Raw genomic sequence first — 27,660 nt, 5'->3', positions numbered from 1 at the left:
ATCAAACGCTAAGTTTGGGGTTGAGGCTGCAACAGTGAAAGTATGTTCCACCCTCTCAGACCCTACAGGTTAGTACAAAAAATATAAATAAGAAAACAGTGCAGTGTCTCAATCCTCTCAATCGCTTTATGCAGAGCTCCATGCATCGCCTGTAAATCCATGTTTTACAGCTGATGACACTGAGGAACAGGGAGGTCACAGAGCTTCAACCTTCTGTCCTAAGCACTTTGTGCTTCTTTCTCTCCTCTACCTCACTAACTGCATGTTCTTCCAACAATTTAACTCCATGTACGCACCCCAGGCTCTCAAACATGGGAGCGAACCCACTTCCTCAGGGCAAGGCTTGAATGTCTGTGTGTAAGCATTGCCACCTGAACATCTACCTCAAACCGCTGACTAAAAGTGTCCAAAGAGAACTCATTAACTGATAGCCTTTCCCAAATACACATAAAGAGAAAACCAAACAATGGGTTTTCCTTCCTGACGTCTCAGTTCTTAACGGTGTCCCTGTTTATCTAGTCCTCCAGACACAGAACCACAGAGAGATCTGGAATAAATCCCTCTTCGCCACATAATGTCTGCATCCAGTTAAGTATGTCTCAGAAATGTCTCCTTTGAAACTCCTTCATATTTCATTTCCCACAAGTGTTATCATTGGTCCTACCTCACGATCCCTGACCGTTGGCTTCCACTGCCTCCTAAGTGCCTTCTATAGCTCTGCCATCTTCCGATTCTAGGTCTTCTATCAACTTGTTATATCAGATCAGTCTTCTCGCTACATTTCTGATCCTGGCGTTCCCCGGCTCAGCACTCCTGAAGTGAAGTACCAATTGCTCAGGAGAGCAAGCATAGCCCCTGCCAATCTCTTCAACCATTTCTTCTCCCTTCTTCCATGCACGGTATGTTCAGGGCCAAATGGTCCACTACTCCCCATGCTTTTCTGCCTTCACTCTTTCACCTTAAAGGTCCCTCCTTTTAACCTCTGCCTGGTGGAATCATATCACATTTAAAGTTTTATCTAGGGACTTCCCTGGTGGCGCAGTGGTTAAGAATCCACCTGCCAGTGCAGGGGACATGGGTTCGAGCTCTGGTCCGGGAAGATCCCACATGCTGCAGAGCAGCTAAGCCCGTGCACCACAATGACTGAGCCTGTGTTCTAGGGCCCACGAGCCGCAACTACCAAGCCCGCGTGCCATAACTACTGAAGCCCGTGCGCCTAGAGCCCGTGCTCCACAACAAGAGAAGCCACCTCACTGAGAAGCCCACGCACCGCAACGAAGGGTAGCCCCTGCTTGCCACAACTAGAGAAAGCCCGCGCAGCAACGAAGACCCAATGCAGCCAAAATAAATAAATAAAATTTAAAAATAAAAAAAATAAAGTTTTATCTAGAATGACCTCCCTTCCATGAAGTCTCTCCAGACCTCCCTGCCTTTTGAACCCTCTTTGGTAATGTGTGTGTAGGTCTTCTCTGGCACCACAGCCTGCCTAAAATGGTGTTTATTGGTATCTAGTCAAATTGCTCTTTCAACTGTGTCGGATTCTGTCCACCCCTAGGAAAGGCCTTTAGCATGGGAAAGTCTTATCAACACTTGCTGAATTGAAATGGTGGGATGAATGTTTAAATCCAGGTGAAAACACATAGAGAGACGGTCAAACCAAGATAAGAGTCATGCTAAGTTGAGACGTGACCTATCTTTTGGTGCATTGGGTATATTTCTCTATTTATTTCCTTGTTCTTGGCATTTGCTCTTCTTGGTTTGCTTTACCTATTAGCTCGATGAGCAATTTAAGGACTTGGTAATACACATTGAACAGTGCTGCATATCTGGCAAAGTTAACAACTGGCTTGGAGGAGGAAGATTAGACTGCCCCTTGGAGGTTGTTACTTAGCGTTTTCTTTCTGAATGACAGTGTGTTTGTGGGGTGGTCACCGTTGACTGCTCTTTAGAGCTTCTCTTGAGAACATATGAAGTGGCAGATTACCAGTCTTCCTCTACACTTTCATCAGCATTAGCATTCCTAATGATTTTATCAATAGTAATTATTTTTAAAAATAAATTTATTTATTTATTTATTTTTGGCTGTGCTGGTCTTCGTTGCTGCGTGCGGGCTTTCTCTAGTTGCGGCGAATGGGGGCTACTCTTCGTTGTGGTGCGCGGACTTCTCATTGTGGTGGCTTCTCTTGTTGCGGGAGCACGGGCTCTCGGTGCATGGGCTCCAGTAGTTGTGGCACGCAGGTTCAGTAGTTGTGACTCACGGGCTCTAGAGCGCAGGCTCAGTAGTTGTGGTACACGGGCTTAGTTGCTCCGTGGTGTGTGGGATCTTTCCAGACCAGGGCTCGAACCCCTGTCCCCTGCATTGGCAGGCGGATTCTTAACCACTGCGCCACCAGGGAACCCCAATAGTGATTATTAACGCCAAAAATGATAGCCTTGTATCCGTAGGGCATTTTATCTTTTGGCACTGTGTTTACAAGTTATTTGGCCTCCATTGCATCCTAAAACCCCATGACCAACAGAGTGCCTTAGCGACCTGTTATTCCAGATCATCTTACAAATAGTGGCTCAGCCGATATCAGAAAGCAGGTTTATTTTGTTTGTTCCTTTGTGTGTTGCCACTCAAAATGTGGCCCTTGGATCAGCAGCCCCTGACTCACAATTAGAAATGCAGATTCTCAGGCCCCATTCCAGACCTACTGGATCTGAATTTGAACTTTAGCAAGATCCCTGGGTGATTCCCCTGCACGATAAAGTTTGAGAACTACCTCTGTAGGTCCTAGACCAGGAATAACAGAAGGTGTGTTTTCAACCCCAGGGTTTGTACCTCGTGTGAGAGAGGGGGAGGGAGAGGACCAGAAGATGGGGGAGGGAAGAAAAACCTTAGGAGGACACTGGTCCCTCAAGAGGGATGAACACTCAGGTTTTGTGGAGGTGGGGCTTCCCTGTATATTTGCAGTAGCTTCACCCCATCACTTTGTATCTGCACTGAGGTTGGAGGTTAACTATTAGAAAAAGAGAGAGAGAGGGGGAGGGGGTGTGTGGGTGGGTTGGGGCGGGGGGAGTGGTTGTCAGGCACCTGCACCCAGCTCTGGAGGATAAAGGACCTAGGCACGGAAGGAAACCCCCTCTCCCGAGCCTCCTGGAGCAGCTATTCCCAATATCTCTAGTTTCCGGACGCATTTCTCCGCCTCGCGTTTCCCTTAACACCACGAGCCGCTCATTCCATGCAAGCTATAGCTCCCGGCCTCCCGCTTTTTTGCTTCCTTCTCCGCGTCTGCGTCTCCCGCCCTCTCTCTCGGCCCCCGGCCGGCCCCTCCCTCGGCGCCGGCTCGCACCTCTCCCCAGTCCGGTGCACCTGAGGCGGCCGCGGGCGCGGGCTGCGTGCGGAGTGCCAGGGGCGCGCCGGCGTTAGAGAGAGGCGCGCTGACGGCCACCTCCAGCTAGCGCCCGGGTACCGCACGCCCGGCGTTCAGGGACCGTCCTCCGCCGCCGCCGCCGAAGCTACGGGCGGGCAGCCGTGCGCCCCGGGCACCGCCAGCCCCGGCGGCCGCTCCTTCCAATGCCAGGGCCGGGGCGCCGGGCGGCCGCCGGCAGGAAGATGAAGGGCTCGGCGGGAGGAAGGAGAGAAAAGCTGCTGGGCTCTCCGAAAGCTCAGCCCGGCCGCGGTAAGTTGAGCGCAGAAGAGGTGGCTCGGCTCGGGTGGTGGAGTTGGCGGGGGTGCTGGCCCCGGCGCTGGGGGGTGAGCCCCTGCGGGATGCGAGGCGCGCGGAACGGGCATGGGCACGGTCCGTCCCCGGGACCTCCAGCCCCCCGGGCCTCCAGCCCCCGGGACCTCCCGCCCCCACGCTCCCCGCCCCCCCACCCATCCATCCGCGTGCCCTGTTCCATCCGTCCCCTCCCCTGCCTCTTGCCTCCTCTGCAACGCGCCCCGCGGACAGGTTGCGGGGCGGGAGTAGAGAGTGCGGAGCTTGAGGGTCTCCGGACACAAAGGCTGCCGACGACCAAGGGGTCGGGGAGGCAGAGGAGGGGCGAAGGGGTCGGCCTGGCTATGGCCATCGCCGTCGAGGGCTGGGCCACCGAGGCTGGACACCCCGCCGCGCGTCTCCTGTTGGTTGCGTGCGGGGCGCGCTCCCTCCTCGGGAAACCTGGCGAAGTTGTTGGGATAAGAAAGCACAGCGGGCCGGCTTCCTGATTGTCTTTTCATTTTCTTCCTTTCGCCGTGAGAAGCTATTGAGCTATGGGAAGCTTCTCTCCAGAGGAATTATTTTGACTTTTAGGGTGGGGTTGGGAGGCTGAGGATAAACCAGCGCCCCTATCGCCCTCCTGGGCAACGGGGACCGCGTTAGAAGTGAGAGCGCAGGGTGGGTGTACCCTGCGACTTCTTGCATTTTGGGAGAAGTTTTATTGTGTGTGCAGATTGGGGTCAGAGGAAAGCAGTTGCGCCCAATATGGTGTCACCCCTTGTGGAATGCCCAATTCCTCATCTGTCCCCCTTACAATTCAGACTTGGCCGCATCACGTGCTTCTGGAGGCCGTGTTTATGTCTGCTTTAGCCTGAGCTGCGGCTAAAGTAAGGGGCAATGAGCTGTTCCTGGGTGTTTGAGGGTCTCCAAATTCTGGAACCGTAAACCGACTTAGGAGACTATCCTACATTCTGTAGGTGTAACTAAGGACCCTCGTGCTGGCGCTTTTCTATGACATTGCTGTGGTGCTTTCTGAAATGTGACAGGGAGATTTCTTTTGAGGCAATTGGTTAGTTGGTCTGTTAAACGTGGCTTTCACGTGTCCACTTAATTCTGATTCACCATGTCCCCTGCAATCGACTGAAAGGTGTCTCTCCCTCTGGGTTTTCATGCCACCCTTGCCCTGTCCTGGCTAATTCAGTCACTATTCCCTGGTCTCTGAGCATGAAAGGCAAATATGGGTCATTTCAAATTATGTAGATTGATGCAGCACAGCGTGGCTGAAGTTTGATGCAATTTCTTCACGTTTCCTTCCAGATGTTCCTCAGAAATGAATTTTGGCCCTCTTGTCATGGAGCTAAAATATAGACTGGGGGAAAGGACAAATATCTTGAGTTAATGTATTATCTTAGATTTATTTATTTATTTAAATTCTTTTTTAAATTTTTTTAAATTTATTTATTTTTGGCTGCATTGGGCCTTCGTTGCTGCACGCGGGCTTTCTCTAGTTGCGGCCAGTGGGCTTCTCATTGCGGTGGCTTCTCTTGTTGTGTGCAGAGCACAGGCTCTAGGCTCACGGGCTTCAGTAGTTGTGGCACTCAGGCTCAGTAGTCGTGGCTCACGGGCTCTAGAGTGCAGGCTCAGTAGTTGTGGCGCGTGGGCTTAGTTGCTCTGCGGCATGTGGGATCTTCCCGGACCAGGGCTCGAAACCCTGTCCCCTGCATTGGCAGGCAGATTCTTAACCACTGCACCACCAGGGAAGTCCCTGTCTTAGATTTAAATAAATGAAGTTTGGAAGCTGTCTAGATTAGGAGAAAGTGACCCGAGACAAAAGTTTGGGCTTTTGGACTATTCTTGCTATATGACAAAGTGGCTGAAGGACCTCTGGGGTCACTTAATGATGATAATAATAATAATAGTAACAACAATAATAATAGTAATAGTGACATCTGACATTTGTTTGCTATTCACTGCACACCAAGTAGTGTATTAAACGCTTTATTGGCCCTGCAAATACATAACAACCCCAAGAAGGCAGCACCTTTACCATCTCTACTTTGTGGATAAGGAAAGGGAGGCTTCAGAGATGTTAAATTTGGAAAAGTTCCAGAGTCAGTGTTTTGGAACCCCAGATTGCTGGACTCCAAAGTTGGTTCCATTAACAACTACATGACCTCTTTGAGACTCATTTGAAAAGTGAAAGGACAACCTGTCTAAGTTCTAAATCACATGAAAAGGTAGTAAGTGGATGACAGTATCACAGATTGATTCATCCACAGCTATTTCAAATGTATTTTTAATGTAACAGAAATGTGGAACTCGTGACTTGAAATCAAGTGAAAATTGGGTGGCATTTATGTAATTCAGCCTGCCAGCTCTAGAGAGGACTAAATGCTGAGGTCTTGTTGTTTACGTTGATGATGTTCCTTCCTTGAGCCCGTTATTATAAATCAGTAATAGAACTAAATATATTATAGCCCTGCTCTTAGAAGTGTGTAATTTATAACATCAAACCTACCTTTGAATGACTCTGTAGAGTTATCCTGAGGTCTACCTGGACACTGTCATATTTCAGCCAGCTTATAATTAATGTTTAGGTCCTAACAGGATGTTGAATTTCTGTTAAGAGATAGGAGCAGCTTGTTTTAAAAATTCCTCTTTGTTTTCAGCGGTATTTCCAAAACAATTACACCCCCTGCTGTGATTTGCTATTTACTAGGTGCAACAAAAGTTCAATAATGAAACATGTTTGCAATTCAATGGAACATAGTGTTTCATCTATAATGACAACTCTGGCTAAAAGATTCACATCTAATCTAGGTCTTATTTTATTTGAAATTTAATTAAGACATTGAGTTTCTTATGGCAGTGCAAAGTGCATGCAGGTGGCTGAGTACACATCTTCCATTATTTTCTCATAATCTCCAACTTTATAAATTCATTGCTTGTGAGTTCTTCAGATAAGTTATGTCAGTGCCTGTCTAAAGATTTTGAAGTTTTTAAAACTAAGAACAAGAGCAACAAAAATGTATTTGTCATGTTCCTTCACAAGCTGATATTATGCTTGTTCGGGAATAGTGATAAATCACAGATCTGATTTGCCTGCACTTATGGAATTACCAAATAAAAGTGTATAAATCTATTGGGGCGCTATATTAATATGTTAGAAGTGGGAGCAGCTTTGGGAAATAGAGAATCTTTGAGGAAGATTTTACTATGTTTCATTGTATGGTACTTGCATGGTATCTTATTGTTTTCAAATAAAACTGTATTTCTCTGTACCAGTAAACTAATGGTTATTGCCATGTTTTCTCTTTTGTTTTAGGGTTAAGTTGTGTTTTCTAGTAGTAACTTAACATTGCATGAAATATACATTTTTGTGTTTTGATATAGTTGAAGTCTTAAAAAAAACCATATTTTGCCAACTGAAAACAATACATTTCTGAATATGTAAGGGTTTTAGCAGGGGTATAAAAATAGAATAGTAATAATTTGCCTAGAGGTTTTGTTTGTTTTTTGAAATAATAAGGTTGTTACAGAGACTAACATATATAACCTTAGTGGTAAAATATTGAAACTAATTATAAACTTGAATTGCAAAATACTTTATGATAGTGGGAGTCTTATAAATGAGTTAACCTTATAATTACATGAATATATGTCCTCCCATGTTTCATGATTTTTTTAAGTTCAATATTTGCACAGTAAGACTAATAGTTTATTTGATAGTATTGGTGATTTGAACAATCACATCTCTGAAAAGTGATTTAAACTCCATAAGCATCTGTGTCACACTGATATCACAGTTTGAAGAAACTAATATTGGGGAAGGATTTGTAATTTTCAATATTTCAAGAGTTGAGAACTCAAGGTAGATGACACTTCTTAGTTTTTTGACAAGGGCTCTAAAGTGAGAGTTTGAATAAAATGAAGCCTGTAGGTTGACAATCAAGCAAGCACTTAAATAGCCTCTTAGGAGACCTAGATCAGCACAAATAGACTGCAGGCCGAAAATTCACGAGTATCATTAATCTTTTGACCAGTGGATAACACATTGGAGATCAATTTTAAAATTCCAGTACATTAAAAATGTATTAATTTATATCTTCTAGGGCCTACTAAAATTAACAATCACTCCCCTTTCTGGAATAACCCAGCCTTAACTTAAAAAAAAAAAAAAAACTGCAATGAGAAAGAAGTGTTAAGGATATTGAGGGGCAGAGATGAATCGAATTCCTTCACCAAGTCTTTATTCCATTTAAAATGTGACTTTAATCCTATCTAGATAATTCTAGACCACTTTTAGCATTTTGTCTAGACTGAGTATGAGTTTTAAAGAGTATCTTACTCCTAACCTACTGATGCACTTGGAGAGGACACTAGAACACAGTTCTAGAATGGGATAGGGACTTCTAGACCACTTTAAGGGCTTGGATTACTTTGCCTATAGTGTCGTCCAAACAAGCAAGTGTGTAGCACTTCTAAACAGGTCCTTTAAGTGAGAGGTTTGCAGTGAAGGAGGGTTCTTATTTACCTTCTGTGTAGTTCTGTAGCCCATCTTTCAACAAACAGTACCAATCTTGGACTATCTTGAGTTTAGATCTATGTGTTTCCAGGAGAGGAAAAAAATATTACTATGGTGCAGCGTCAGGGAAGTCCATGTGAGGATTTTCCTAAGGATTTCTCATCACATGGGGTCAGATGTTCTCGATTTAGTTTTTTTGTGATCTTGTCCTGTGTTCTGTTTTTATATCCAAGGAGTTATTCATTGCTGTCTTTATAATGTATTATTAAAAATTATTAGAGATTTCTTTTTCCTTTAACAATCTCTCATCTACCTTCATGAAATGAAAGAAAAGTGAATGAATGTTTCTATACTATCTTTACTTTCACTTAAACAGATGAATGGGACTTCCCTGGTGGTCCAGGGGTTAAGGCTCTGAGCTCCCAATGCAGGGGACCCGGGTTCGATCCCTGGTCAGGGAACTGGATCCCGCATGCCGCAACTAAGAGCCTGCAGCCAAATAAATAAATAAATAAATAAAAGAAAATAAGTCTCCCTCTCGGGGAGTCAAGCGATGTTATAAAACAAAAACAAAAACAGAAGAATACACAGGAAACTCCAAAAGGCATCTTAAAAAAACCGAGATTTTTAAAACTGCATTTTGTTGAGAACAACTTCTGAGAGTTAGTGTCTGTGTACCAAATCTATCCAGATTACCTAGAATTTAAGAATAAATGTTTCAAGTGTTGGGTTGAGCTCTCAGGTGTTTACATATTTTACATTCGTAGTAAAACATGACATTAAAGTGGTAGAGGCAAAATAGTCAGTTAACATGGTGTAACACTTAAGAGTGTGAACTCAAGAACTAGAATTCCTGGGTTTGTCTCCTTGCTCTGTTTCTTAAAAGCTGTGAGAAGTTCGTGAACTTACTGTTCATCTCTTTGCCTTGGTGTCCTCATCTATAAAATGGTGATAATAAACAATCTATCGTGTAGGTTGATTGAAGACTTAATAAGATATATATGGTACTTTGTATATTTGAAGCACATATAAAGTATCTAGTGTGCTAGTGTCTAGTACAAAGTGAATACACCGTAGATGTTAACTATTTTTAATTATCATCATGTATTAGTTTCCTGTGGCTACTGAACCAAATTACCACAAACTTGGTGGCTTAGAACAGCAGAAATGCATTCTCTCACAGTTCTGGAGGTCAAAAGCCAGGAATCTGTATCACAGGGCTGAGATCAAGGGGTTGGCAAGGCTGTGCTCTGTCAGGATGCTTGAGGAGAGAATCTGTACCTTGCCACCTGCAGCTCCCGGCGGCTATTGGCATTCTTTGGTAGGTGGTCTTATCACTCCCCTCTCTGCCTCTGTCTTCCCTTTGCCTTCTTTGTGAGTCTAAACTCCCTCTGCTTTTCTCTAAGGACATCTGGGATTGCATTTAGGGCCTGATATTTTATTGCTGATAGATCAGGATAATCTCCCATTTTAAAATCCTTAATTTAATCACATCTGCGAAGACCCTTTTCCCCAATAAGGTGACATTTACCGGTTCCAGGGATTAGGATCTGATGTAATTGGGGGGAGTGCACACTATTTTGCCTACCACAATCCTCCTCCTCCTATTTTTATATGGTGTTAATATATAAGATAGCAGAACCGACATAACTAAATTGTGGAAAGTGCAGAAAGGACTAGAAATTTCATCTATTTTTAAAAGTGTATTGTCTGAATTTATGTTCAAATTTTGACCAGATTTTGGATCATAAACTTCAGGGCAATTAATTATTTTCTGTTCATTGCGCTTTACCATAATGTAGCCAATAACTATTTGATGAGTGATTATAGAATGCTGGTGCTGGGGATATTATTGATATGTGCTTATAGAATGCTGGTGCTGGGGATATTATTGATACCAACACCAGCAGGAAAAGCAAGTTAGTGTGTTGAAAATCTTTTCATGTGCTTATTGACTGTTTGTGTATCTTCTTTGGAGAAATGTCAGTTCAAGTCCTTTGCCTGTTTTTAAATTGAGTTGTTTGCTTTTTTGTTGTTGAGTTTTAGGAGTTCTCTCTATATTCTGGATCTTAATACCTTATTAGGTATATCTGCAAATATTCCCCATTCTGTATGTTGCCTTTTTACTCTGGTGATAGTGTCTTTTGATGGACAATTTAAAACATTTTTCAAAAAGTACTATTTGTCTATTTTTTTCTTTTGTTGGCTGTGCCTTTGGTGTCATATCGAAGAAACCATTGCCTGTTTTTTTACCTTTTTTTGTTAATGGGTTTAAGATGTTTTAAAAAGAAAGTAAAATATTGTTAAATTAAATTTTAGAAAAAGAGAGTAGCATGAGAATGAATAAACTACAATTATAGACTAAAATATGATCTCCCAAGCATAATGTTGACCAACAAAGGCCAGAAACCCCCCAAAGCATGATTCCATTACATAAAGTTCAAAATTAAGCAAAACTAACTTAATGACACATCATAGTTATTGGTGAGAGAGGGGGCAAGGTGCTGGAAATATTGTTTCCTGATCTGGGTGGTGATTACATGGGTCTCTTCACTTGTAAAAATTCATCAGGTTGAACATACAATTTATGTATTTCTCTGTATTTGAATTATATTTCAAAAAAGTGAAAAATCAATTAATCATTGAGAAGCTCATGATACGAAGAAATTTCCTTAAGACAAGGAAAGATAAGTAAGGAAGTACTCCAGCCATGCTCTAAGGGAGTATCTACTGGGAGGACATAGTCCATAACTTTGACCCAGGTTTTTAAACAGCCATCAGACCCATAGAAGCATGTATTATCAGAACTCTGTATTGTTGAGGAAAGAAAGACCATCCCTCCTACTGAGACTTAAGATGACTTTTCCCATGAGTCTTCATGGAGGGGAAGCTGAATGGCGCAGTGAATAACATCCTTGTTCTTGATGTAGCGGAGACTTTCATAGCAATCTCTCCTACAAAGTACTGAGCAGTTTAGTTACTGGATGCCTTCTGGTCTGGCTTAACTTCAGACATTTCAGTCTCTAGAAGGATGGGAGGGCTCTGTACCCCTTAGACAAGGCTGTATAACTGTTGCTCCCTTTAGGGACACTTTGGCCGTGGTTGCTTGGCAATGAGTTGAGCCCATGTACTTTGATCAATTCCCAGTCCTGATATTCTTTGTGACGAGTTGAAAGCTGGAGTCCCCTGGAGTCTTTTGGGAACCTGAGGAAATGGATACCTTCCAGGAATGGTAAGGATATCTCTGGGGTAGGAGTAGTGGGCAAGTTGATGTTTGCCCTAAGAATTAACAAGTAGGGTACAAGGAATGAACTTGGATTTCCCTTGATAATGCAGTTCTTCACAGGTCGCCCCGAGCATCAAAAATTGAGATAATAATAGATATAATCCCATAGATAATAATCCCATTATGGCGGGGGGAGCTATGTTTTATTGATCTTTCTACCACCTGCAGCGCTTGTCAGTGCCTTGAACAAAAGAGGTGTCCCAAAACATTTGTTGAATGAATAAACAATTACATCCTACTGTGTGGTAGACATAGAATTTGTAAAAAATTGAGGTAAATAGCCTAAAGATACTCTGAAAATTGCCTTAAATACAACATAATAATTTCTCAGATTTTGATATGCTTTGTCATTTTCTCTCTCCTGAATAAAGGAGACACAGCTCTGTTACTGGTTAATTGATGGCTTTTAGTAGGTTGAGTAAAGTTTTTTAGCATATCATAAAGAAGAGTTTGACCTGAGGAAATTGCTTTCAAAAGACAATTTTTCCGTTTCATTGAACTTTGGCGAGCACTTCACATTTATAAAAATTCCTTTTTAATTAGTGGCATGATTCTTAATTATTTATTCATCATAAATTATGTCTGATGCCAATGTATCCTTCTTTGACTCTCTATAAATAAAAAACCTGAACAAGTTAATCTGAAGAGATGATTCTGGGGAAGAAAACAGTTTTCTCTTTTAAGATCATAAATTAGAACATGTCTTCTTAAATTTTCAAAGTTGAAGAGAAACTATTCAGAATTCTGAAGAAGTTAGAAGAAATAATTCCTTTCTTAAAAGATTGCCTACTTTAACAAGAGTAAAAGTTTTTCCTAATTAGGATATTTTAGCATGCATAAGAAAATTTGAGAAAAACTAAATAATATTCAGGATAGAAAAGGTTGCCATTACAAACGATGGGGTTCACATTTTCTATGTCCATTTAGAGCAAAAGTTTTTTCATCTTTTTCTACTAATACACATATTAAAATCTTATATGGAAATAGTGTTTCACAGAGTACAAAAATGACATGTGAAATTTCTCAGTGGTTTCTTCCCATAATTAGGTGAGTAGGTGTTACCATTAGCCTTATTTACAATTTTTTTCAAGGTAAGGAAACAAAAGAAAGGTTATGTGATTTTGCAAGGTCAAATAACTCGCAGGTGATAAAGCTGAGTTGTGAACTAACCATGTCTGATTCAAAGCCTGAGCTTCCCTGTACTACCCTGAAAAGCTTCCTTTTTTTGCCACATACACAGGGAAATAGCTCCTGTTAAGTCTATCAGACATTGGAATGATTTACTGGAGGACAATGCTAGTACATGAATGGAGTGGAGATGAGAACAATGAATAAACAACACTATTAAGGGAACCCTAATGAAACTTTAATTGGAAAATTGCTCCGAAATGTACTCCAGGATAGGCTTTATAACCATACTCAGATTCGTTATGAAGATAAACTAATTTTATGCAAATGCTAAAGCGACTTTAACAGTGATTTTCTATACCTTGATGTGGTCCTTAAGGAAAATTGTCAGGCCCATTAATAAGTTTCTAAATTGATTAGGCTAATTTGGTACTCCAGAAGGCATCTTTCTATAAATTAATGCTCCCTATTACGTTCTGATTACAACGAATTGCTTGCCGTGCCCAAGTCTGAAAGTTTCGTTTCTGCATTTTTGTGCTTTCTCAGCCACTGGCTTTCCTTTTCGTCTTACCACATGAGAACAATGAATCATCCATTACGCTGAGTTTGGAAATTCTGTGTTATTCAATGAATTTCTTGTTACTCCACCCCTGTGATAATTTGAAACCTGGCAACTTAGCTACTTTCCCAAATGTGTTCATGATGCAAAATCAACTAGTTTTGTTTGGAGCAGCAAAGGGCTGCACTGGTTTTTCATCCTTATACATCAAATGGACTATTTTAATAATCGACATCATGTGTTTCAGAATAATAAAAGGTTTAAGGTAATAATAGCTAGTGATCTCTAGAGGGGCAGCGTAATCGAATAATATTAGAAGGCTCTCAGTTTTTCTGACCTGAAGGAAACAGAAATGTGCCAACTGAGTGATCACCCTGATTATCAGAGTCTCCTAGGAATGCACAGTTATTCATTTCTATTTCATGAATTCCCACTCGAGTCAAGCATTAAAGTTGAAGTGTTCTTTGTTTCTAACAGTGAAAGCACGAAATAAACAGAGGGACACACAGCCAGACAATGTATGCCAACGCAATGGGCCTCTCATACCCCCTACAGGAAACAGGGAAGACTACGGCCTTGGTATCTGCTACACTTTGAAAGAATTTTTGAGATTTCATGCCATTGCTTTGTCATTAAAATAAATAGCAATGAATCTTGGAAGCTGGCTCTCACTGAGGGGTCAGTAGTAGAGTCTAATAAATGATGATGGTAATAAGTTATAGAAATTTGGTTGATTGCCATAATGCGTATAATGTAGTGAAGTATGACCTTTAGGAGACTGCCAAGCGCTATGTAATAGCTCTTGTGTCTGAAACCAAAATTGTGGAACTGATTCCAAGAATACGACTGTGTGTGTGTGTGTGTGTGTGTGTGTGTCATGTGTATCTACAAGCTAAAGTAATTTAGAAGGCATTGAAAGGTTAGTTTGAGGATGGCTTGGCATACTTTTGTGGAAAACCGTAGAAGGAGTTTGGTCTAAAAGAATAAAATAACCAGGTACATGTTTTAAAGAAAGAAATCATGCTCTTAAAGGTTTATTTGACTAGCAAAGGTTTATTTGACTCTTGCTTTATTAGTTCCTGAAAGTTTTCAGAAACCGTAACAAGTTGTAAGTGTTTGACTGTCAGTACTTTCCAAGATTACATTGGGAATGTCCCCAAAGAGGATATTGTTAAAGGTGATCAAGTGCTGTGACTTTAATAATCACGGTAGTCCCAATCTCAGTTTTGTCATGTTGTTTGATCTCTTCTTTTGCCTTCCATTCAAGTTAAAAAAAAGTGGTCCCATAAACAATTTTGAGAACTGAAACCTACGTTAAAAATACCTTCTTCTTGAACATTATGCTGCCTTTAATACATGTAGCTAATCCTCTTTTCCATGAAAACAAATAAGTCATATGGCCAAGCACCATAAATGATATACACATTGGTTTGCTTATGTATGATTCATAACTAATTTCTGTACCGGGGAGAGATTTACTGTCTCTCTAGGGCATCATCTCCTGTCATTTCTACTGGAATTCCTGCTGTCATCTCAAATCGTGTTGATCATTTTGCTCCTAAATGCATGTCCACTTCTTTTGGACTTGACTCTTTCAATACCAACACTGTTCTCTCAGAATTGAACTATTTCTGTACATTTAAACAGCAGATACCAACCTTGACTTACAGTGATTTGCAATGGTTGCTTTGTTATTGTCGTACATTAAGAATCATAGGAACCTTAAGGAAGGTCCTGTAGTTAGTATCATTACATTTCTTTTTCATATCTCACCATTGCTGAGACCAATACTAAATTCCATCAATATGCCCAAGGTAGCAGAACACCTGCAAATATTCAAGGAAGATTTAGCTTCATTTGTGAGGAAAACGCAAAAGCTGTCTATTTTATTTTTCCTTCCTTTATAAGGCTAATACCAGCTCATTTTTAAGGAGGTATTGGATTCCACAAGACAGAAAAATCTCTCGGAAGTCACATAATAATACTTCTGTGTATGTTTTAACTGAGTTGAATCAGTTCCTGCCTCCTTGTAGCACTACCCAATGAGAGTAGATTTACAATGGCCACTTTGAGAAGTCATTCCACAATTACGTTTTTATCTTGTTCCCAATTATTAAGTCAAAATGGCCAACCATAGTTGTAGATTTTTTTGTCCAGGGAGTCAAAGCATCACATTTTTTGCTGAATGATAGAAAGGGGTCATCTGCTTTCATTTTCTGCGTCTGGGCCTGGATAGTTACCAGTTGGTTTGGAGGATCATGCCATCAAGTCACTAAATCATATAGATGGTTCTAGTAACTGAGGAGATGAGTGTTTGCTTTGCCATTTAAAATTTCACTCCAACTGGACATCCATTTTTGGTACTGCTCAGCCATTCTTCCAGTTCCCAGTAGGTCCTCCTATAAAGGCCACTCTAATTTGGTCCTGCATGTCCAGTCTTCTGTCCAGTGCCTGCTCTTACATTCAGAATATGATCTGGATTCAGTTTCTCAGATGAAATAAAGACCATTAGACAGACGCATCTTCAAATGTCCCTTCTTTCATTACCCATCACTGCTTTATTTACAACCATCAGATCACATTTCTCTCACAGAAAGATTGCTGTCCCAATGCCTGCTCACTTATTTTATGGTCACACTTCAGGAGGAGTTGCCTCTTATGCACTTCATCCATCACTCATCCTCTCTCTTAAACTTTACTCTCTCTTTCCATCTGTTCTCCCTGCAGACCTGCTCAACTCTCCTTTTTACGCAGAATAACTTCCTTTGAGCTGCTGTCCTCAATCTCTTCTTGGAATCATGGTCAAACTTTGGAAAGGGCAGCTTCCATGCTTTCCCTTCATTTTCTCACCTCAATTTGTCATGCTTCCGAGACACTTTACAATGATTGCACGTGAGCTTTGTGTCAAATCCAAAGGTCTCTTTTCAGTATCATTTCTTCTTGAACACGCTGAAATATTTGACGCTGCTGACTATCCTTGTTTTTTTATTCAGCAATGCTTATTGAGTACCCAGTACTGTATAAGGTTACAAATTATAAATCTTGGAAATATGGATAACTTTCAACATTTTATCTCCAGGAACTCAAAGTTAACTGGGAAAGGAGGAAAGAAACCATTTGGAATAGGGCACTATCCAATGTGGTAGTGATTTGATCTATTTCGTAATATTTCTTCTTCTCTTCTTTCCAATCATCTGGAAGGATTACAGTTCTCCACCCCCTGAAGTTAGGTTATGACATGTTATTTGCTGTGGCTGAGACCGTGTGAATGGAAGTGATGTGTCACTTTCTAGCAGAAGACAGTAAAAGCTGGTGTGTGGTCTGTTAGGTTTTTTTCCCCTATCACGGAGACCAGTGGTGTTTCAGATGGTAGAGGCTTTAATAGCTGTGACCCTGAGCCAGGATGCATTGGAATGGAAGGCCTGCTGACCTGAGATACGCATGTTGTATAAGCAAGAAGTAAGTCTTTGCTTCTTTGAGTCGCTGAGATTTTAGGATTTTGTTACTGCATCACAACCTAGCATATCCTAACTGATACAGTGCTCTATGGTAATGTGAGTAAAGCACCATGAGAATATAACTCTGTGCTTTCAGGCATTGTTATCTGCACTTCCACAGCTTCCTACTAGACTTTTCCAACTGGATGTTCCAAAGTCACCTTAAAACTCACCGTATTAAAAAGAAGTTCTTAAAAATAGGAAAGTAATTGCTAAGCAATAAGTGAATTTAGCTGTCTTGCATCTCACTGAAAGGTAACAGAGGGTCTGTGAGAAAATCAATTCATAACCAACTATATATACGTCCTAACATACTTGTTATTGTGATTCATGGATACTCCGAAGTTTGTATTTTCTCCTTTTTAAACTTCTTGAAACTTAAAAACATTTCAAGTTCACTTAGCGATGTGGGGATAATGATATGCTTTGGTCTATTTTTCTTCCTATCTGAAAGCTTCATTGTGTTAAGACTGGAAAAGTACTATGTAATTATGTGTGTGAACTTCTTGATAGTCTTAACGATGGAATTTTCTTTTTATGTGCTAATGCTTATTCCTGCACTTTTCATGTAATTAATATCTTCATAATAATATAGGTCCTATTATAACGTGCTGTCTCACTTCCTGTCCATACTGAAGAGAGGGCGTTTCTTGGCTAGTAAATGTTTTGCTCACTTAAGGGTAGCCTCTTATTTTGTTACCACTCTTGCCTCTTGTTCTTGATATTTTATATCATGTTCTCCTCTCTTTTAAATATTTTATGAAAGACTTCCTTTGCAATATGTATAATTATATATAATCGAGGGTAGCCTCTTATTTTGTTACCACTCTTGCCTCTTGTTCTTGATATTTTATATCATGTTCTCCTCTCTTTTAAATATTTTATGAAAGACTTCCTTTGCAATATGTATAATTATATATAATCGAGGATAGCTTTGAATTGACTAGACCCAGAAATAATATCCCATTGGAATGGCCTTATCTTTGATTTGTGCTCATAGATGTCATATATTCCTCTCTCCCTATATATTAAGGAGTTAAGCCATAACAATTCCCTATCCTTCCTTCCATCCATCCATCTTTCTTTTTCCTATCTATCTGTGTGTCTATCTATCTAATCTTATTTTGATACTTGCAATCATATCTTTACATTTTCCTGGGCTCTTAGCTATATGATCTGCTGGGAAACAGAATTGTAGCATAGAGGGCCTGCTGGATTCTCATTAAGACAGTAGTTTCTGTGGCCACAAGGAAAGGACACCATTGTGTTTGGCCTCTTTTTTCTTCACTTCCTCTGCCTTCCCTATCTGCTGCCCCACCTCCAAGTACCCCATATAAAACTCTTTCTTTAAGAAATAAAGGTGATCCTGTAGAAAAATCACACAAAGATAACACTCAAAGCAGCAATGTATATAAAATTTTACATGCCATATTCATCAAACTATACCTCCTGTACAGTTGCAGTTTCATGTGTGGACCGTCTTACAAAGGCTCAATAATCAAGGAAAACAGGACATCTGTGATGTATAACACAGATGCTCTGGTTACATAGCATTTTCATGGTTTTGGACTCTTGATTTCCACCTCCAGCTAGTCCTTGGAATGCAAAGTAATTAAATCTCAAACTGCTTAGAACATGCACGTGTGCTTACACAGATGCATATATTATACATCCACAAAATAAAAGTTTTTATTTTTCCACTGTATTTTTTACATGCTTGTTTTTGGGAAAGAAATCAGAAGTATTTGCAGCCTACATGCAGAAAAGATAAATACTATTGAAAGGATAACACAAAGCATTTACTGAGTTATATGTCTCTTTGTTGTAGTGTAGTTTTTCATGTGTTGTACCTTCTGTACTTTGTGATTTGGAAATATATTTTTCTTTTTCAACAGGTTCTATGGTTAAATTTGTGCTATACAGTTGTATACAGTGTATCCTAAAAATTTTTTATTTTTTCCTTGGGTTAGGACTTAATGAACGTTCTTTTCTTATAATCTGCAAATGATGCAAAGTCATAATACGTTTTAGTTTGCTTCATATTTGATTTTAATATTCTTGTGGGTTTTGAAAATTTTTCCTTGAAATTTTCTTTTTTATTTTTTAATCTTTTTCTTCATCAGCTTACTAATATTGTCCAGCTTTTTCTTAATTTCTTGGCATCTGTTTACTATTCCTTCTTTAGGTTTTCATGAAACTCACTGACTTCTTGGTCTCGGTTACTTGCTAGGCCTCTTAAGCAGCTGCCACTCTGAGATTTTATTTCTTTTTTCATACACTCTATTTTCTATTTCTTATACCCCATATCATCATTTTCCTAGGTCTTACTGTCATTTTACTGGAATATATAACAAGAAACTATGTTAGAAAGGATGTGTATGATGTAAAATAGATCTGAGTATTTGCAAGACTTGACAACATATATCCAAAGTTTAAAAAATGTGTGTCATTAGAACTATACTTCAATTTGAAAAAAAAAGGAAAAAAAATGTATGTCATTAGAGATAACAAACATCTGGGAATTTCTTCTAAAATTCATTTATTTAATGAAAATATTACAGTGCCTATACAAACTTCATGATAAATTCATAGATGCAACTTTTTTTGCAAGACAATTGGAGACCATATAGAGGGCCTCAGAATACAACATGATGGGATACATGAGGTAGCCAAAATGTATCTATTGGCGCTGAATTACACTTACTGTATTGTGAGGAAATAGAAGGAATCACAAATACATGTAGATTACAATTTCGATTTAATTTTATAATTGTATGTGTATAATAAAAAGGGTATAGACAGTGCTATTCAGTAGAACTTTCTGTAATGAGGGTAATGTTCTATATTTGTTTTGTCCAATATGGTAGTCACTAATCACATGTGGCTATTGAACATTTGAAATGTTCTTAGTGTGACCAAGAAACTGAATTTTTAATTTTGTTAGTTTAAGTAACCACAATACAGTATAGGACTGCTTAGGTATAGAAGACTGTTATATTCCAAGATGTTAATGGTGATTGTTTCTATTAGAGAATCATTTGTTATAGGTTTTCCTTATGTTTTTTGTTCTCATCTATAATTTTTAAATGATATTTATAATAAAAACAACAAAGGAGGCTTTATTTTGACTAAAACATGTCTGATGGATATTGTCATATTATCAAAACCATGGTATCTAAATCATTATTTAACATTTTAATAATATATTAAAGAGTGCTCATGTCCTTCATATCAACATCTCTGTCATATTTCAGAATTAATTAAATTTTTAAAAGTGATTTGCCTCTCTCGGGTCAAGTTTGTGTTTTTAAAGGACAGAAAGGTATTTTTAATAATAGCAACAAAACAGCTAACATTTATTGAGACTTAGTGCCAGGCACTGCTTTACACGTGTTAACTCTTTTAATCGTTATTGTACATACTTGAGATATGTACTAATACTTTCTCCATCTTACAGAGGAAGAAACTCAGGCCCAGAGAATTTAAATAGGTTGCCTAAGATCACTCAGCCAGGTGATCTGAGTGTGCGGGGCTTTCAAACCCAGGCAGTATAAAAGCCCTATAATGAGCATAGCCATGTGTTTGTCCATTCATATTCAGCAGAGGGGGGCTAGTGAGAAGCAGGTGGAGACTTAGATTTAAACAGGGTTATGGTTTGGCCAATTAAGAAGGAAGAAAAAGCCAGAAAAAGGCAAGGGAGTGGAAAGTCCATGTGTGTTTGTGATGAGAATCATGGAACTGATCCGTAGATTAGTTCATGGAAATTATATTTGCTAAGATGGGCAAGCAGAGCGGAAGGAAGATGAACACTGAAGTGCAGGTGGGGATAAAAATTGTTTCAGTCCTGGTAGTAAAACATCGGAGCAGGAAAGGTAAGGCGGTGGTGGCCAGAGAGTGGGATGTCTCAGATCTTGGAGGGGGCTTCATTTATTTGTACAGTTAAGATTAGGGTATAAATGTGAGAATGTGTGGCTGAGGTAGGATGGGAGGGTAAGATCCCTCCAGGGTAAAGGAGTGAGAGAACAGGGCTTTAGAAGGGCCATCTCTGTGCATGAAATCACCATGAAGAGTAATTTTTACAGGAGTGGTTTTGGAGAGAGTGATCCTGAGCCGGGAGCTAAAATCTTGCAGTGGTTTGTGGGTTACAGCAGCAAGGACGGGCCCAGGTGCTATACCGCCTGATGATATATGATGTTAGGATGGTGTTAGGATGTGTTGCCACGTTCTGATGTTTATTGTAACACCAGGATCTAGCAGGCAGTAGGCAACTGTATCAGGAAGTCAGAAGTTCCAAGTGGGCATATTTCATGCACTCGGAGGGCTACCAAATAGTACAGAGAGTGTAGCTGTTACCGAGTCCAAGCTCCTGCTGCTTGCTCACTGCACAACAGGCTAATAAAATGAGAGACGAGGTGTTGGAGCAGGGAATAGGGACTTTATTTGGAAAGCCAGCAGACCTAGAACGTGGCAGACTGGCGTGGCATAGAACCGTCTTCCCCGGATTAGAATTCAGGCTTCTTGTATACTATAAGTGGAGGCAGTATGGTTGGTGGTCACAAACTTCTTAGTCAGGAATCCTTTGTTCTTGTAACTGTCCACATAGGTCCGGTGACATTGTTCCTATAAACCTCCAACAAGACAAGTGTTACTCTCGGTTATCTCTATTTGAATGGAAAGTGTTATACCTTTAAAGGTCAGAGCCTTGAGAATGGCCTCTTCTGTATATTTCAGGCTCTAGGCAACATTCTTAACTTGTAGCAAAAGCAGTGGAATACAAAGGTTCAAGTAAAAGAAACATCCATAATGAAGTCAAATTTGTTCTTCCCTATTACACAACAATAAATCAGGGAGGAGTGATTGTATCTTATACATAAGTCCCTGAGCCACTGACCTGGATGAGAACTTGATGCTGCTGGGCATGGATATGGTCCAGGAGACCCGGTGGAACTCAGAGAAGGAGTGTCAAGGGAACAGACCATGTCTGTATCATTGGTGCAGCACAGATGAGTGCATCTCCATGGAGAGAGGACCATCCACTGGGTGAGGAGACCCCAGCAGCAAGAGGCCATGGCAGGGCTCAGGGCTGCGGGTTTAGGTAAGACCAGATCTCCACACCAGGAAATAGCTTGGATGCTACCCACACAGAGGAAATCACAGGAAGGAATCTATAAGCTCACTATCGGTTAGTGAGATTTTTCAAATAAGGAACAAACAATCACAGGAGAAGACAGCCAAATCTCCAGGGGCTAGCACAGCAGGAAACACCTTTTCTTCCTCTTCTTCCTTCCTCCCTCATCTCCAGAGGAATAAGAAGCTTTCTGGGGAAAAAAAAAAAAAAAGTTGTGACCATCAGATGAGGCTTTGTGTCACTCCACACACAACTCCAGAGCTCAGAAGGAAGGAGGAAAGCTTTTAACCAAATATGAGACTGAAATCTGAAAATGGATCTGAGTGACTCGGAAACTGAAAAGAACTCACAAATTATAGAATTAGGCTGAAATGTTGTTACGGGAGGCTGTTACCTCATGGAAAAGGAGACTTCAACAGAAAATATTTGGTAGCAGTTTTTAGAAAACCATGTCTGCCCCCCAATTTTTACTGACCGAATATCTGTGGAGTGAATGAATAACTCAGATTTGATTACAATTTGATGCTGCAGCCTTAAGATCTGAGACATTGGTACATACATCTTTAGTGACAGGAAATTTTATAGACCTGGATGACGGCTTTGTCCTCATCAAGTCAAGATGAATCCCCTCCTCTAAAAATTTGTTAGGAAATAATTATGCTGCGGGAATCAAAGATCCAAAGAAATCTTTCAGTTTGGTATCCAAGAATCTTAAGACAGCGTTCCCATCTGGGCTGTGAATTACACTTCTCGCTTCGGAAAATGCAAACCTTGGTCACAACATGTCATGAGCCAGGGTAGGATCACATGTCACTGTGAAAATGCGACAGTGGACGCACACTCTGTCACAAACACTTAGCAATACTTTGGTGAAGTCTGATCATGTACATAATTGAATATTTTCATAAGCTTTGTAGATGAGAAATGACAGGAACTTTCATCATAGATTTTTAAGCAGGAAACTGGTAACTTTTGTCTTTTTTTTTCTTCAGTTTTTATTTTATATATGCCAGGAAAAGTAAGGATCATAAATTCCTACCTATTTGAAGTTATTACATACAGATTTCTCAGCCTTGCAGGGAGAGAGCAAGTCTGTGATACCCATGGTGCTGTGAATGGTTTCTTTCCTGCTTCTGTGGAAAGGTCTGTGGCTGGATCAGAGAAGGAAACATGCACAGATTCCCTTTATTTGGCTGCTGTGAACAATATGAGATAATGATACAAAATATATATAAAAACCCCACATAAGGGTCAGAAAGAAGAGGTTAAGTAATTCTTTCACTTTCAGTTGGCACCATTTTCATTCCATATTTGGAAGGAAAACTAGCTTAAACTTCCCACTCATACTTAACCTGATTTTTGAATTGCCTTTGTTTTTATGGTGGGGAGGGAAGCAATTTAGATCTTTAAGCTATGAAGTCTGTGAATCCCTTAATTGTACCACTACATGGAAACTATTCTGAAGATAGGAATTAATCTTAAATGTGCCCTGTGTCGACGGGTATTTATTTGGTCTTAAACTATTACCAGTTTTCACTGTTGGCTTGTTTGCATTGGATTTTCATATTCCTCTCATTCTGTAGAGTTCTTGGATGTATTTGTATTTGAAGCAACTTAGTTAGGGCAAGCATACTACTTAATACTGCAGCTTGGTATATAGAAATCTATTTCAGAGTTTTGAAATATGGCATCAAGGAAATGACCCTTAAAATATTTTTCAGCCAGTTTGGCCAACTGTTTTAGCAATTATGCTTGTTAACTTTTAGTGATTATGTTCTTGTGTCTAAACATCTCGTCTTTGAACAAACTGCTCATTTCTGAAACATAGACTCTTCCTATGTTCTAAAAAAGAGTGGTCCAAGGACAAACCATAGGTGAGCATTGTATTGCTGTGCTTTTTAGGTGAGGATTTTGGTAGAATCTCAGGGACTTTAAAATGCAGTGTATTCATTTAGCTAAACTAAAGTCGCTATTTTTGTGCCAGATGAACAGTTCCGGATACTTTGCTTTCCTCTTTTATAACCTGGGTGGTTGTTTTATCAGGCTAATTACTCTTTAATTAAACTTTTTATTTTCAGATAATTGTAGCTACACATGCACTTGGAAGAAATAACACTAATTACCTTTTGCTGGTGCCAATATAGCCCTGTGGGTAAGAGTAGGTGCTGAGTCAGAGAGAAGCAGGTCTGTTGAATCTGGTCTGACACTTCCTAGTTATGGGACCCTGTGCAGCCTCATTATTGAGAGTGAAACGTGAATAATAATTTAGAGCTCTCAGCACAATTTCAGATGCACTCAGGGTGCAGAGTGCAAGAGCTACTCATTAAGCAGTGGTTATTATTTACAGTATCTTTAAAGGGTTGTTGTGATGAATTCTAGTTTTTCTGTTGTTTGTTTTTTTTTAACCACAGCAGAACGCATCTCCCACATGGCAAAACACAATGGAATATATCTGATATTTTTACATTTAAAACGGGTGCTCTTTCAAGAAATGGATCCATTTCCATAAAGGAAGCGCTAATTACCTATGGAAAAACTCAGAATGTTTCTCTTCTCTATAAGAGATATTATCTCTAGCAGTATTGTTACTCGAGTATATGGTTATCTTCTCCCCTAAATTATGAGTTCTGTAAAGATAGTAACTGAATACTATTTTGTACAGTATGTCCTCAACAAATATTAGTTGAATTAAGGTTTAGCCAAGGTTTGCCAAGCCCCAAATCAATAGCTTACACAGATAAACTTGTCTTGGGCTAGCGTTCTGAATGTGCATAGTTTGGACTTTGATTAGGAATGAGGACTCTTTTTCATGGTCAACATTTTATTAAGATTTCATCCACACTTGGGTTCCAGGGTGAGTACGTAAACACATGAGTGTGCCACCTAAAAGGTTAGCTGTACACACACAAAAATACTGAGGTATTTCCCAGTCATACACCTTTCTTTTCTTTTTTAAAAAAATACTGAATTTCAAGTGAAAAGACATAAAATAATGCGAAATATAGGCACAATTATAAATAAAAATTGACATAAACGTGTTGAAACGGTTGTATGTGTGTGCGTGTGTGTGTTTCCTAGTCTCAACTGTGAGGAATAAAAATATAATTTGCATATAAACAGCTGGGCCTCAAGTCATGGGTATAATGAATCGGACATCCGGAACCTAAGCATTGTGAATTCACAGGATAAGAGAGAATTTTAGTAGGTTCTACTGAACATTTTATGGTTTTATCTTAAGCAGTTGAACTGAACCCAAGTGTATACACTTTTTACTTAACAGAGCCAAGTTTTATTTCACATTTTACACAATTGCATTATTATTATTTTTATCACTCTTGTTTGATAATCTTTTGCCTGTCTCTTAGAATGTTATGGGTGGTTACATCTTATATTATTAATTGGTTAATGTGCCACTCTACAATTCAGAAAATTAAAAGAAAAATATAGCCATGCTTAGAAGGTTATAGAAGTTTGTGGTTCTGAATACATGATCATCTTCATTTCATTCTCACAATAAGTGTTAGACTAGACTGTAAATATTACTTTGGAAACTGCATGAGAACTCAGATGTCCTCTTGATTTATGGTCCAATGCATTGACTATCTTTCACCCATCCCTGATCATATATGGCTTCTGTTTTTTAAGATGAGGGATGCCAGCAACAGTAAAACATTGGGCTTGGTCCCAGAAATGTCAAACCTCATAAAAGCTGTTTTACAAAATATGTTATCTTGTTTGTTTCTCACCTTGAAGGGTAAATGCTTAGTACAAGTTAGGTAAGAATGGTAGATGTCACCAGCGCACCATGATTTACTCAGAGGATGGCACTGCCACTAGAACACCCAGCTTCTGGTTCCACATTGAGCAGTGTTTCTGCTAAATCACAGTTTTTCTAAACAGGAGCTCCTGGCACCACTGTTTATTCACACCGACGGTGAATAGGGTGCATGGGTAACTGGGTAATTAGCCTGGTTCAGCTTGAAGCTCTTCTGCTGTTGCTATTGTGCAGTCCAAGAGCATTTGTTCACTCACTCCTTCACGGACTCCTGTTCTTGAAGCATTAATGCATGTTAGACTCCGTTCTATTTCTCTGCCTGCTAAGATTAGTAAATACTGTTTTTATGCCCTTGAGAAATCTGTAGTCTGGCAAAGGAGTCACAAACTTCTAAATTTTAAGCAAGTATTAACCTAAAAGAAGACTAATTAGATGAGTAAGATAGTGAGATTGACTAATTGCTTGAGTCATACATGTAACAATCAGCATTTGCTCTGGTTGGAATCATTTGCTCTCAGATAAATACCAGAGTAAACAACTTTATGTAGTTACGGTGTGTGATGACTAGCTTTGTCTGCATGCCTGTCTTAGTTTGCTAGGGCTGCCATAACAAAGTACCATAGACTGAGTGGCTTAAACAACAGAAATTTATTTTCTCACAGTTCTAGAAACCAGAAGTCTGAGATCAAGGTGTTGGCAGGGTTGGTCTCTTTGAGGCTTCTTTCCCTGTCTTGTAGATGTCAGCTTTCTCTTTGTGTCTTCACATGGTCTTCCCTTTGTGTCCTAATTTCCTCTCCTTAGAAGCTACACCAGTAATATTGGATTAGGGCCCACCCTCATGACCTCATTTTATCTTCATAACTTCTTAAAAGCCTCTTTCTCTTAATATAATCACATTTTGAGGCAATGGGGGTTCAAACTTCAATATATGAATTTGGGGGGCACATAACTTACCCCATAGCAAAGTCTTTCTAACAGTGGGCTTATATTATTTTTTAAAAAGCCCATTAAACAACTAACTAGTTGCCTGTTTTCTCCTATTAATGTAAGCTCCATAAAAAATATGCACCAGGTAAAGAACATATCATATATTATTAATGCTCTCAGTGTAGTTAGATTTCATACATGCTGCAATTGTCACACCCAGAAATGGGGGTACTGCAATTTCCTCTGGAATTTATTCTTACTTTAGGTGAAATGAGACACAGCAGTCAAGTTATAGGCAAGCTCTCGATTTGTACATAACATTTTATCCAATCTAGTTATTTGAGTGGTGGGTGAGTTTATAAAAATAAGAAACTTAGAATCTCCTTTATTTATATGCAAATTTAAAGTTTATTATTTGAGAAACTATATACTCTGATATGAATGTGGTTCTAGAAATTTTGTTTTAAAGACTTTAAGGAGTTTCCTCCATTTTCATCCTTTTGTGGAGTCTGTGTTGTTATGCCTTACATAAACTTAGATGGGCTTATCATCATTTTACAAACTTACCAACAATTTAACCTAACCTTTCTAATGATACTGCCAAATAGAAGAACCTATTTTCATTTGGCTTGCAACTCACCTTTTGATTTTGTTGAGCAGTAAATGGTCTAAACTTCTATTGCTATGTCTGATTGTTTTGAAACTGCAGTTTTTCTAAAGTCAGGGAGGCTTTCCTGAGATTGACTTAGCATCAACTTTACTTTTTCTTTTTTGAGGGCTACTGATCAAGTACTGTTTTTTTTAATGATTCTAGCAGAGACTTTTTTTTTTTTTTTTTTTTTTAACATCTTTATTGAAGTATAATTGCTTTACAATGGTGTGTTAGCTTCTGCTTTATAACAAAGTGAATCAGTTATACATATACATATGTTCCCATATCTCTTCCCTCTTGCATCTCCCTCCCTCCCACCCTCCCTATCCCACCCCTCTAGGTGGTCACAAAGCACCGAGCTGATCTCCCTGTGCTATGCGGCTAGCAGAGACTTTTTGACTTCAATTCATAACTGCATGGATCAGAACTTGGGGAGATAAGTCTTTCTTCCCTGCAGTGATGTGACCTAAAATAACTGTGTTCCCATGCTACCAATGATA

At 39.7% G+C, this 27,660-nt stretch overlaps 1 protein-coding gene across 1 annotated transcript in view; it reads left to right on the top strand.

Annotated features, from left to right (window-relative positions):
• The first annotated feature begins 3,346 nt into the window (after window positions 1-3,346).
• ZNF385D (zinc finger protein 385D) overlaps window positions 3,347-27,660 on the top strand; it is a 933,934-nt gene continuing 909,620 nt past the window's right edge. The window contains exon 1 of the mRNA XM_061193710.1: window positions 3,347-3,665. Coding sequence (XP_061049693.1) covers window positions 3,560-3,665 — 106 coding nt within the window. The 5' untranslated portion in view covers window positions 3,347-3,559. The remainder of the gene's footprint in view (window positions 3,666-27,660) is intronic.

The sequence above is a fragment of the Eubalaena glacialis genome, chromosome 6 (genome assembly GCF_028564815.1).
Source record: "Eubalaena glacialis isolate mEubGla1 chromosome 6, mEubGla1.1.hap2.+ XY, whole genome shotgun sequence".
In the NCBI taxonomy this organism is placed as follows: domain Eukaryota; kingdom Metazoa; phylum Chordata; class Mammalia; order Artiodactyla; family Balaenidae; genus Eubalaena; species Eubalaena glacialis.
This window is presented reverse-complemented; position numbering and strand designations above follow the sequence as displayed.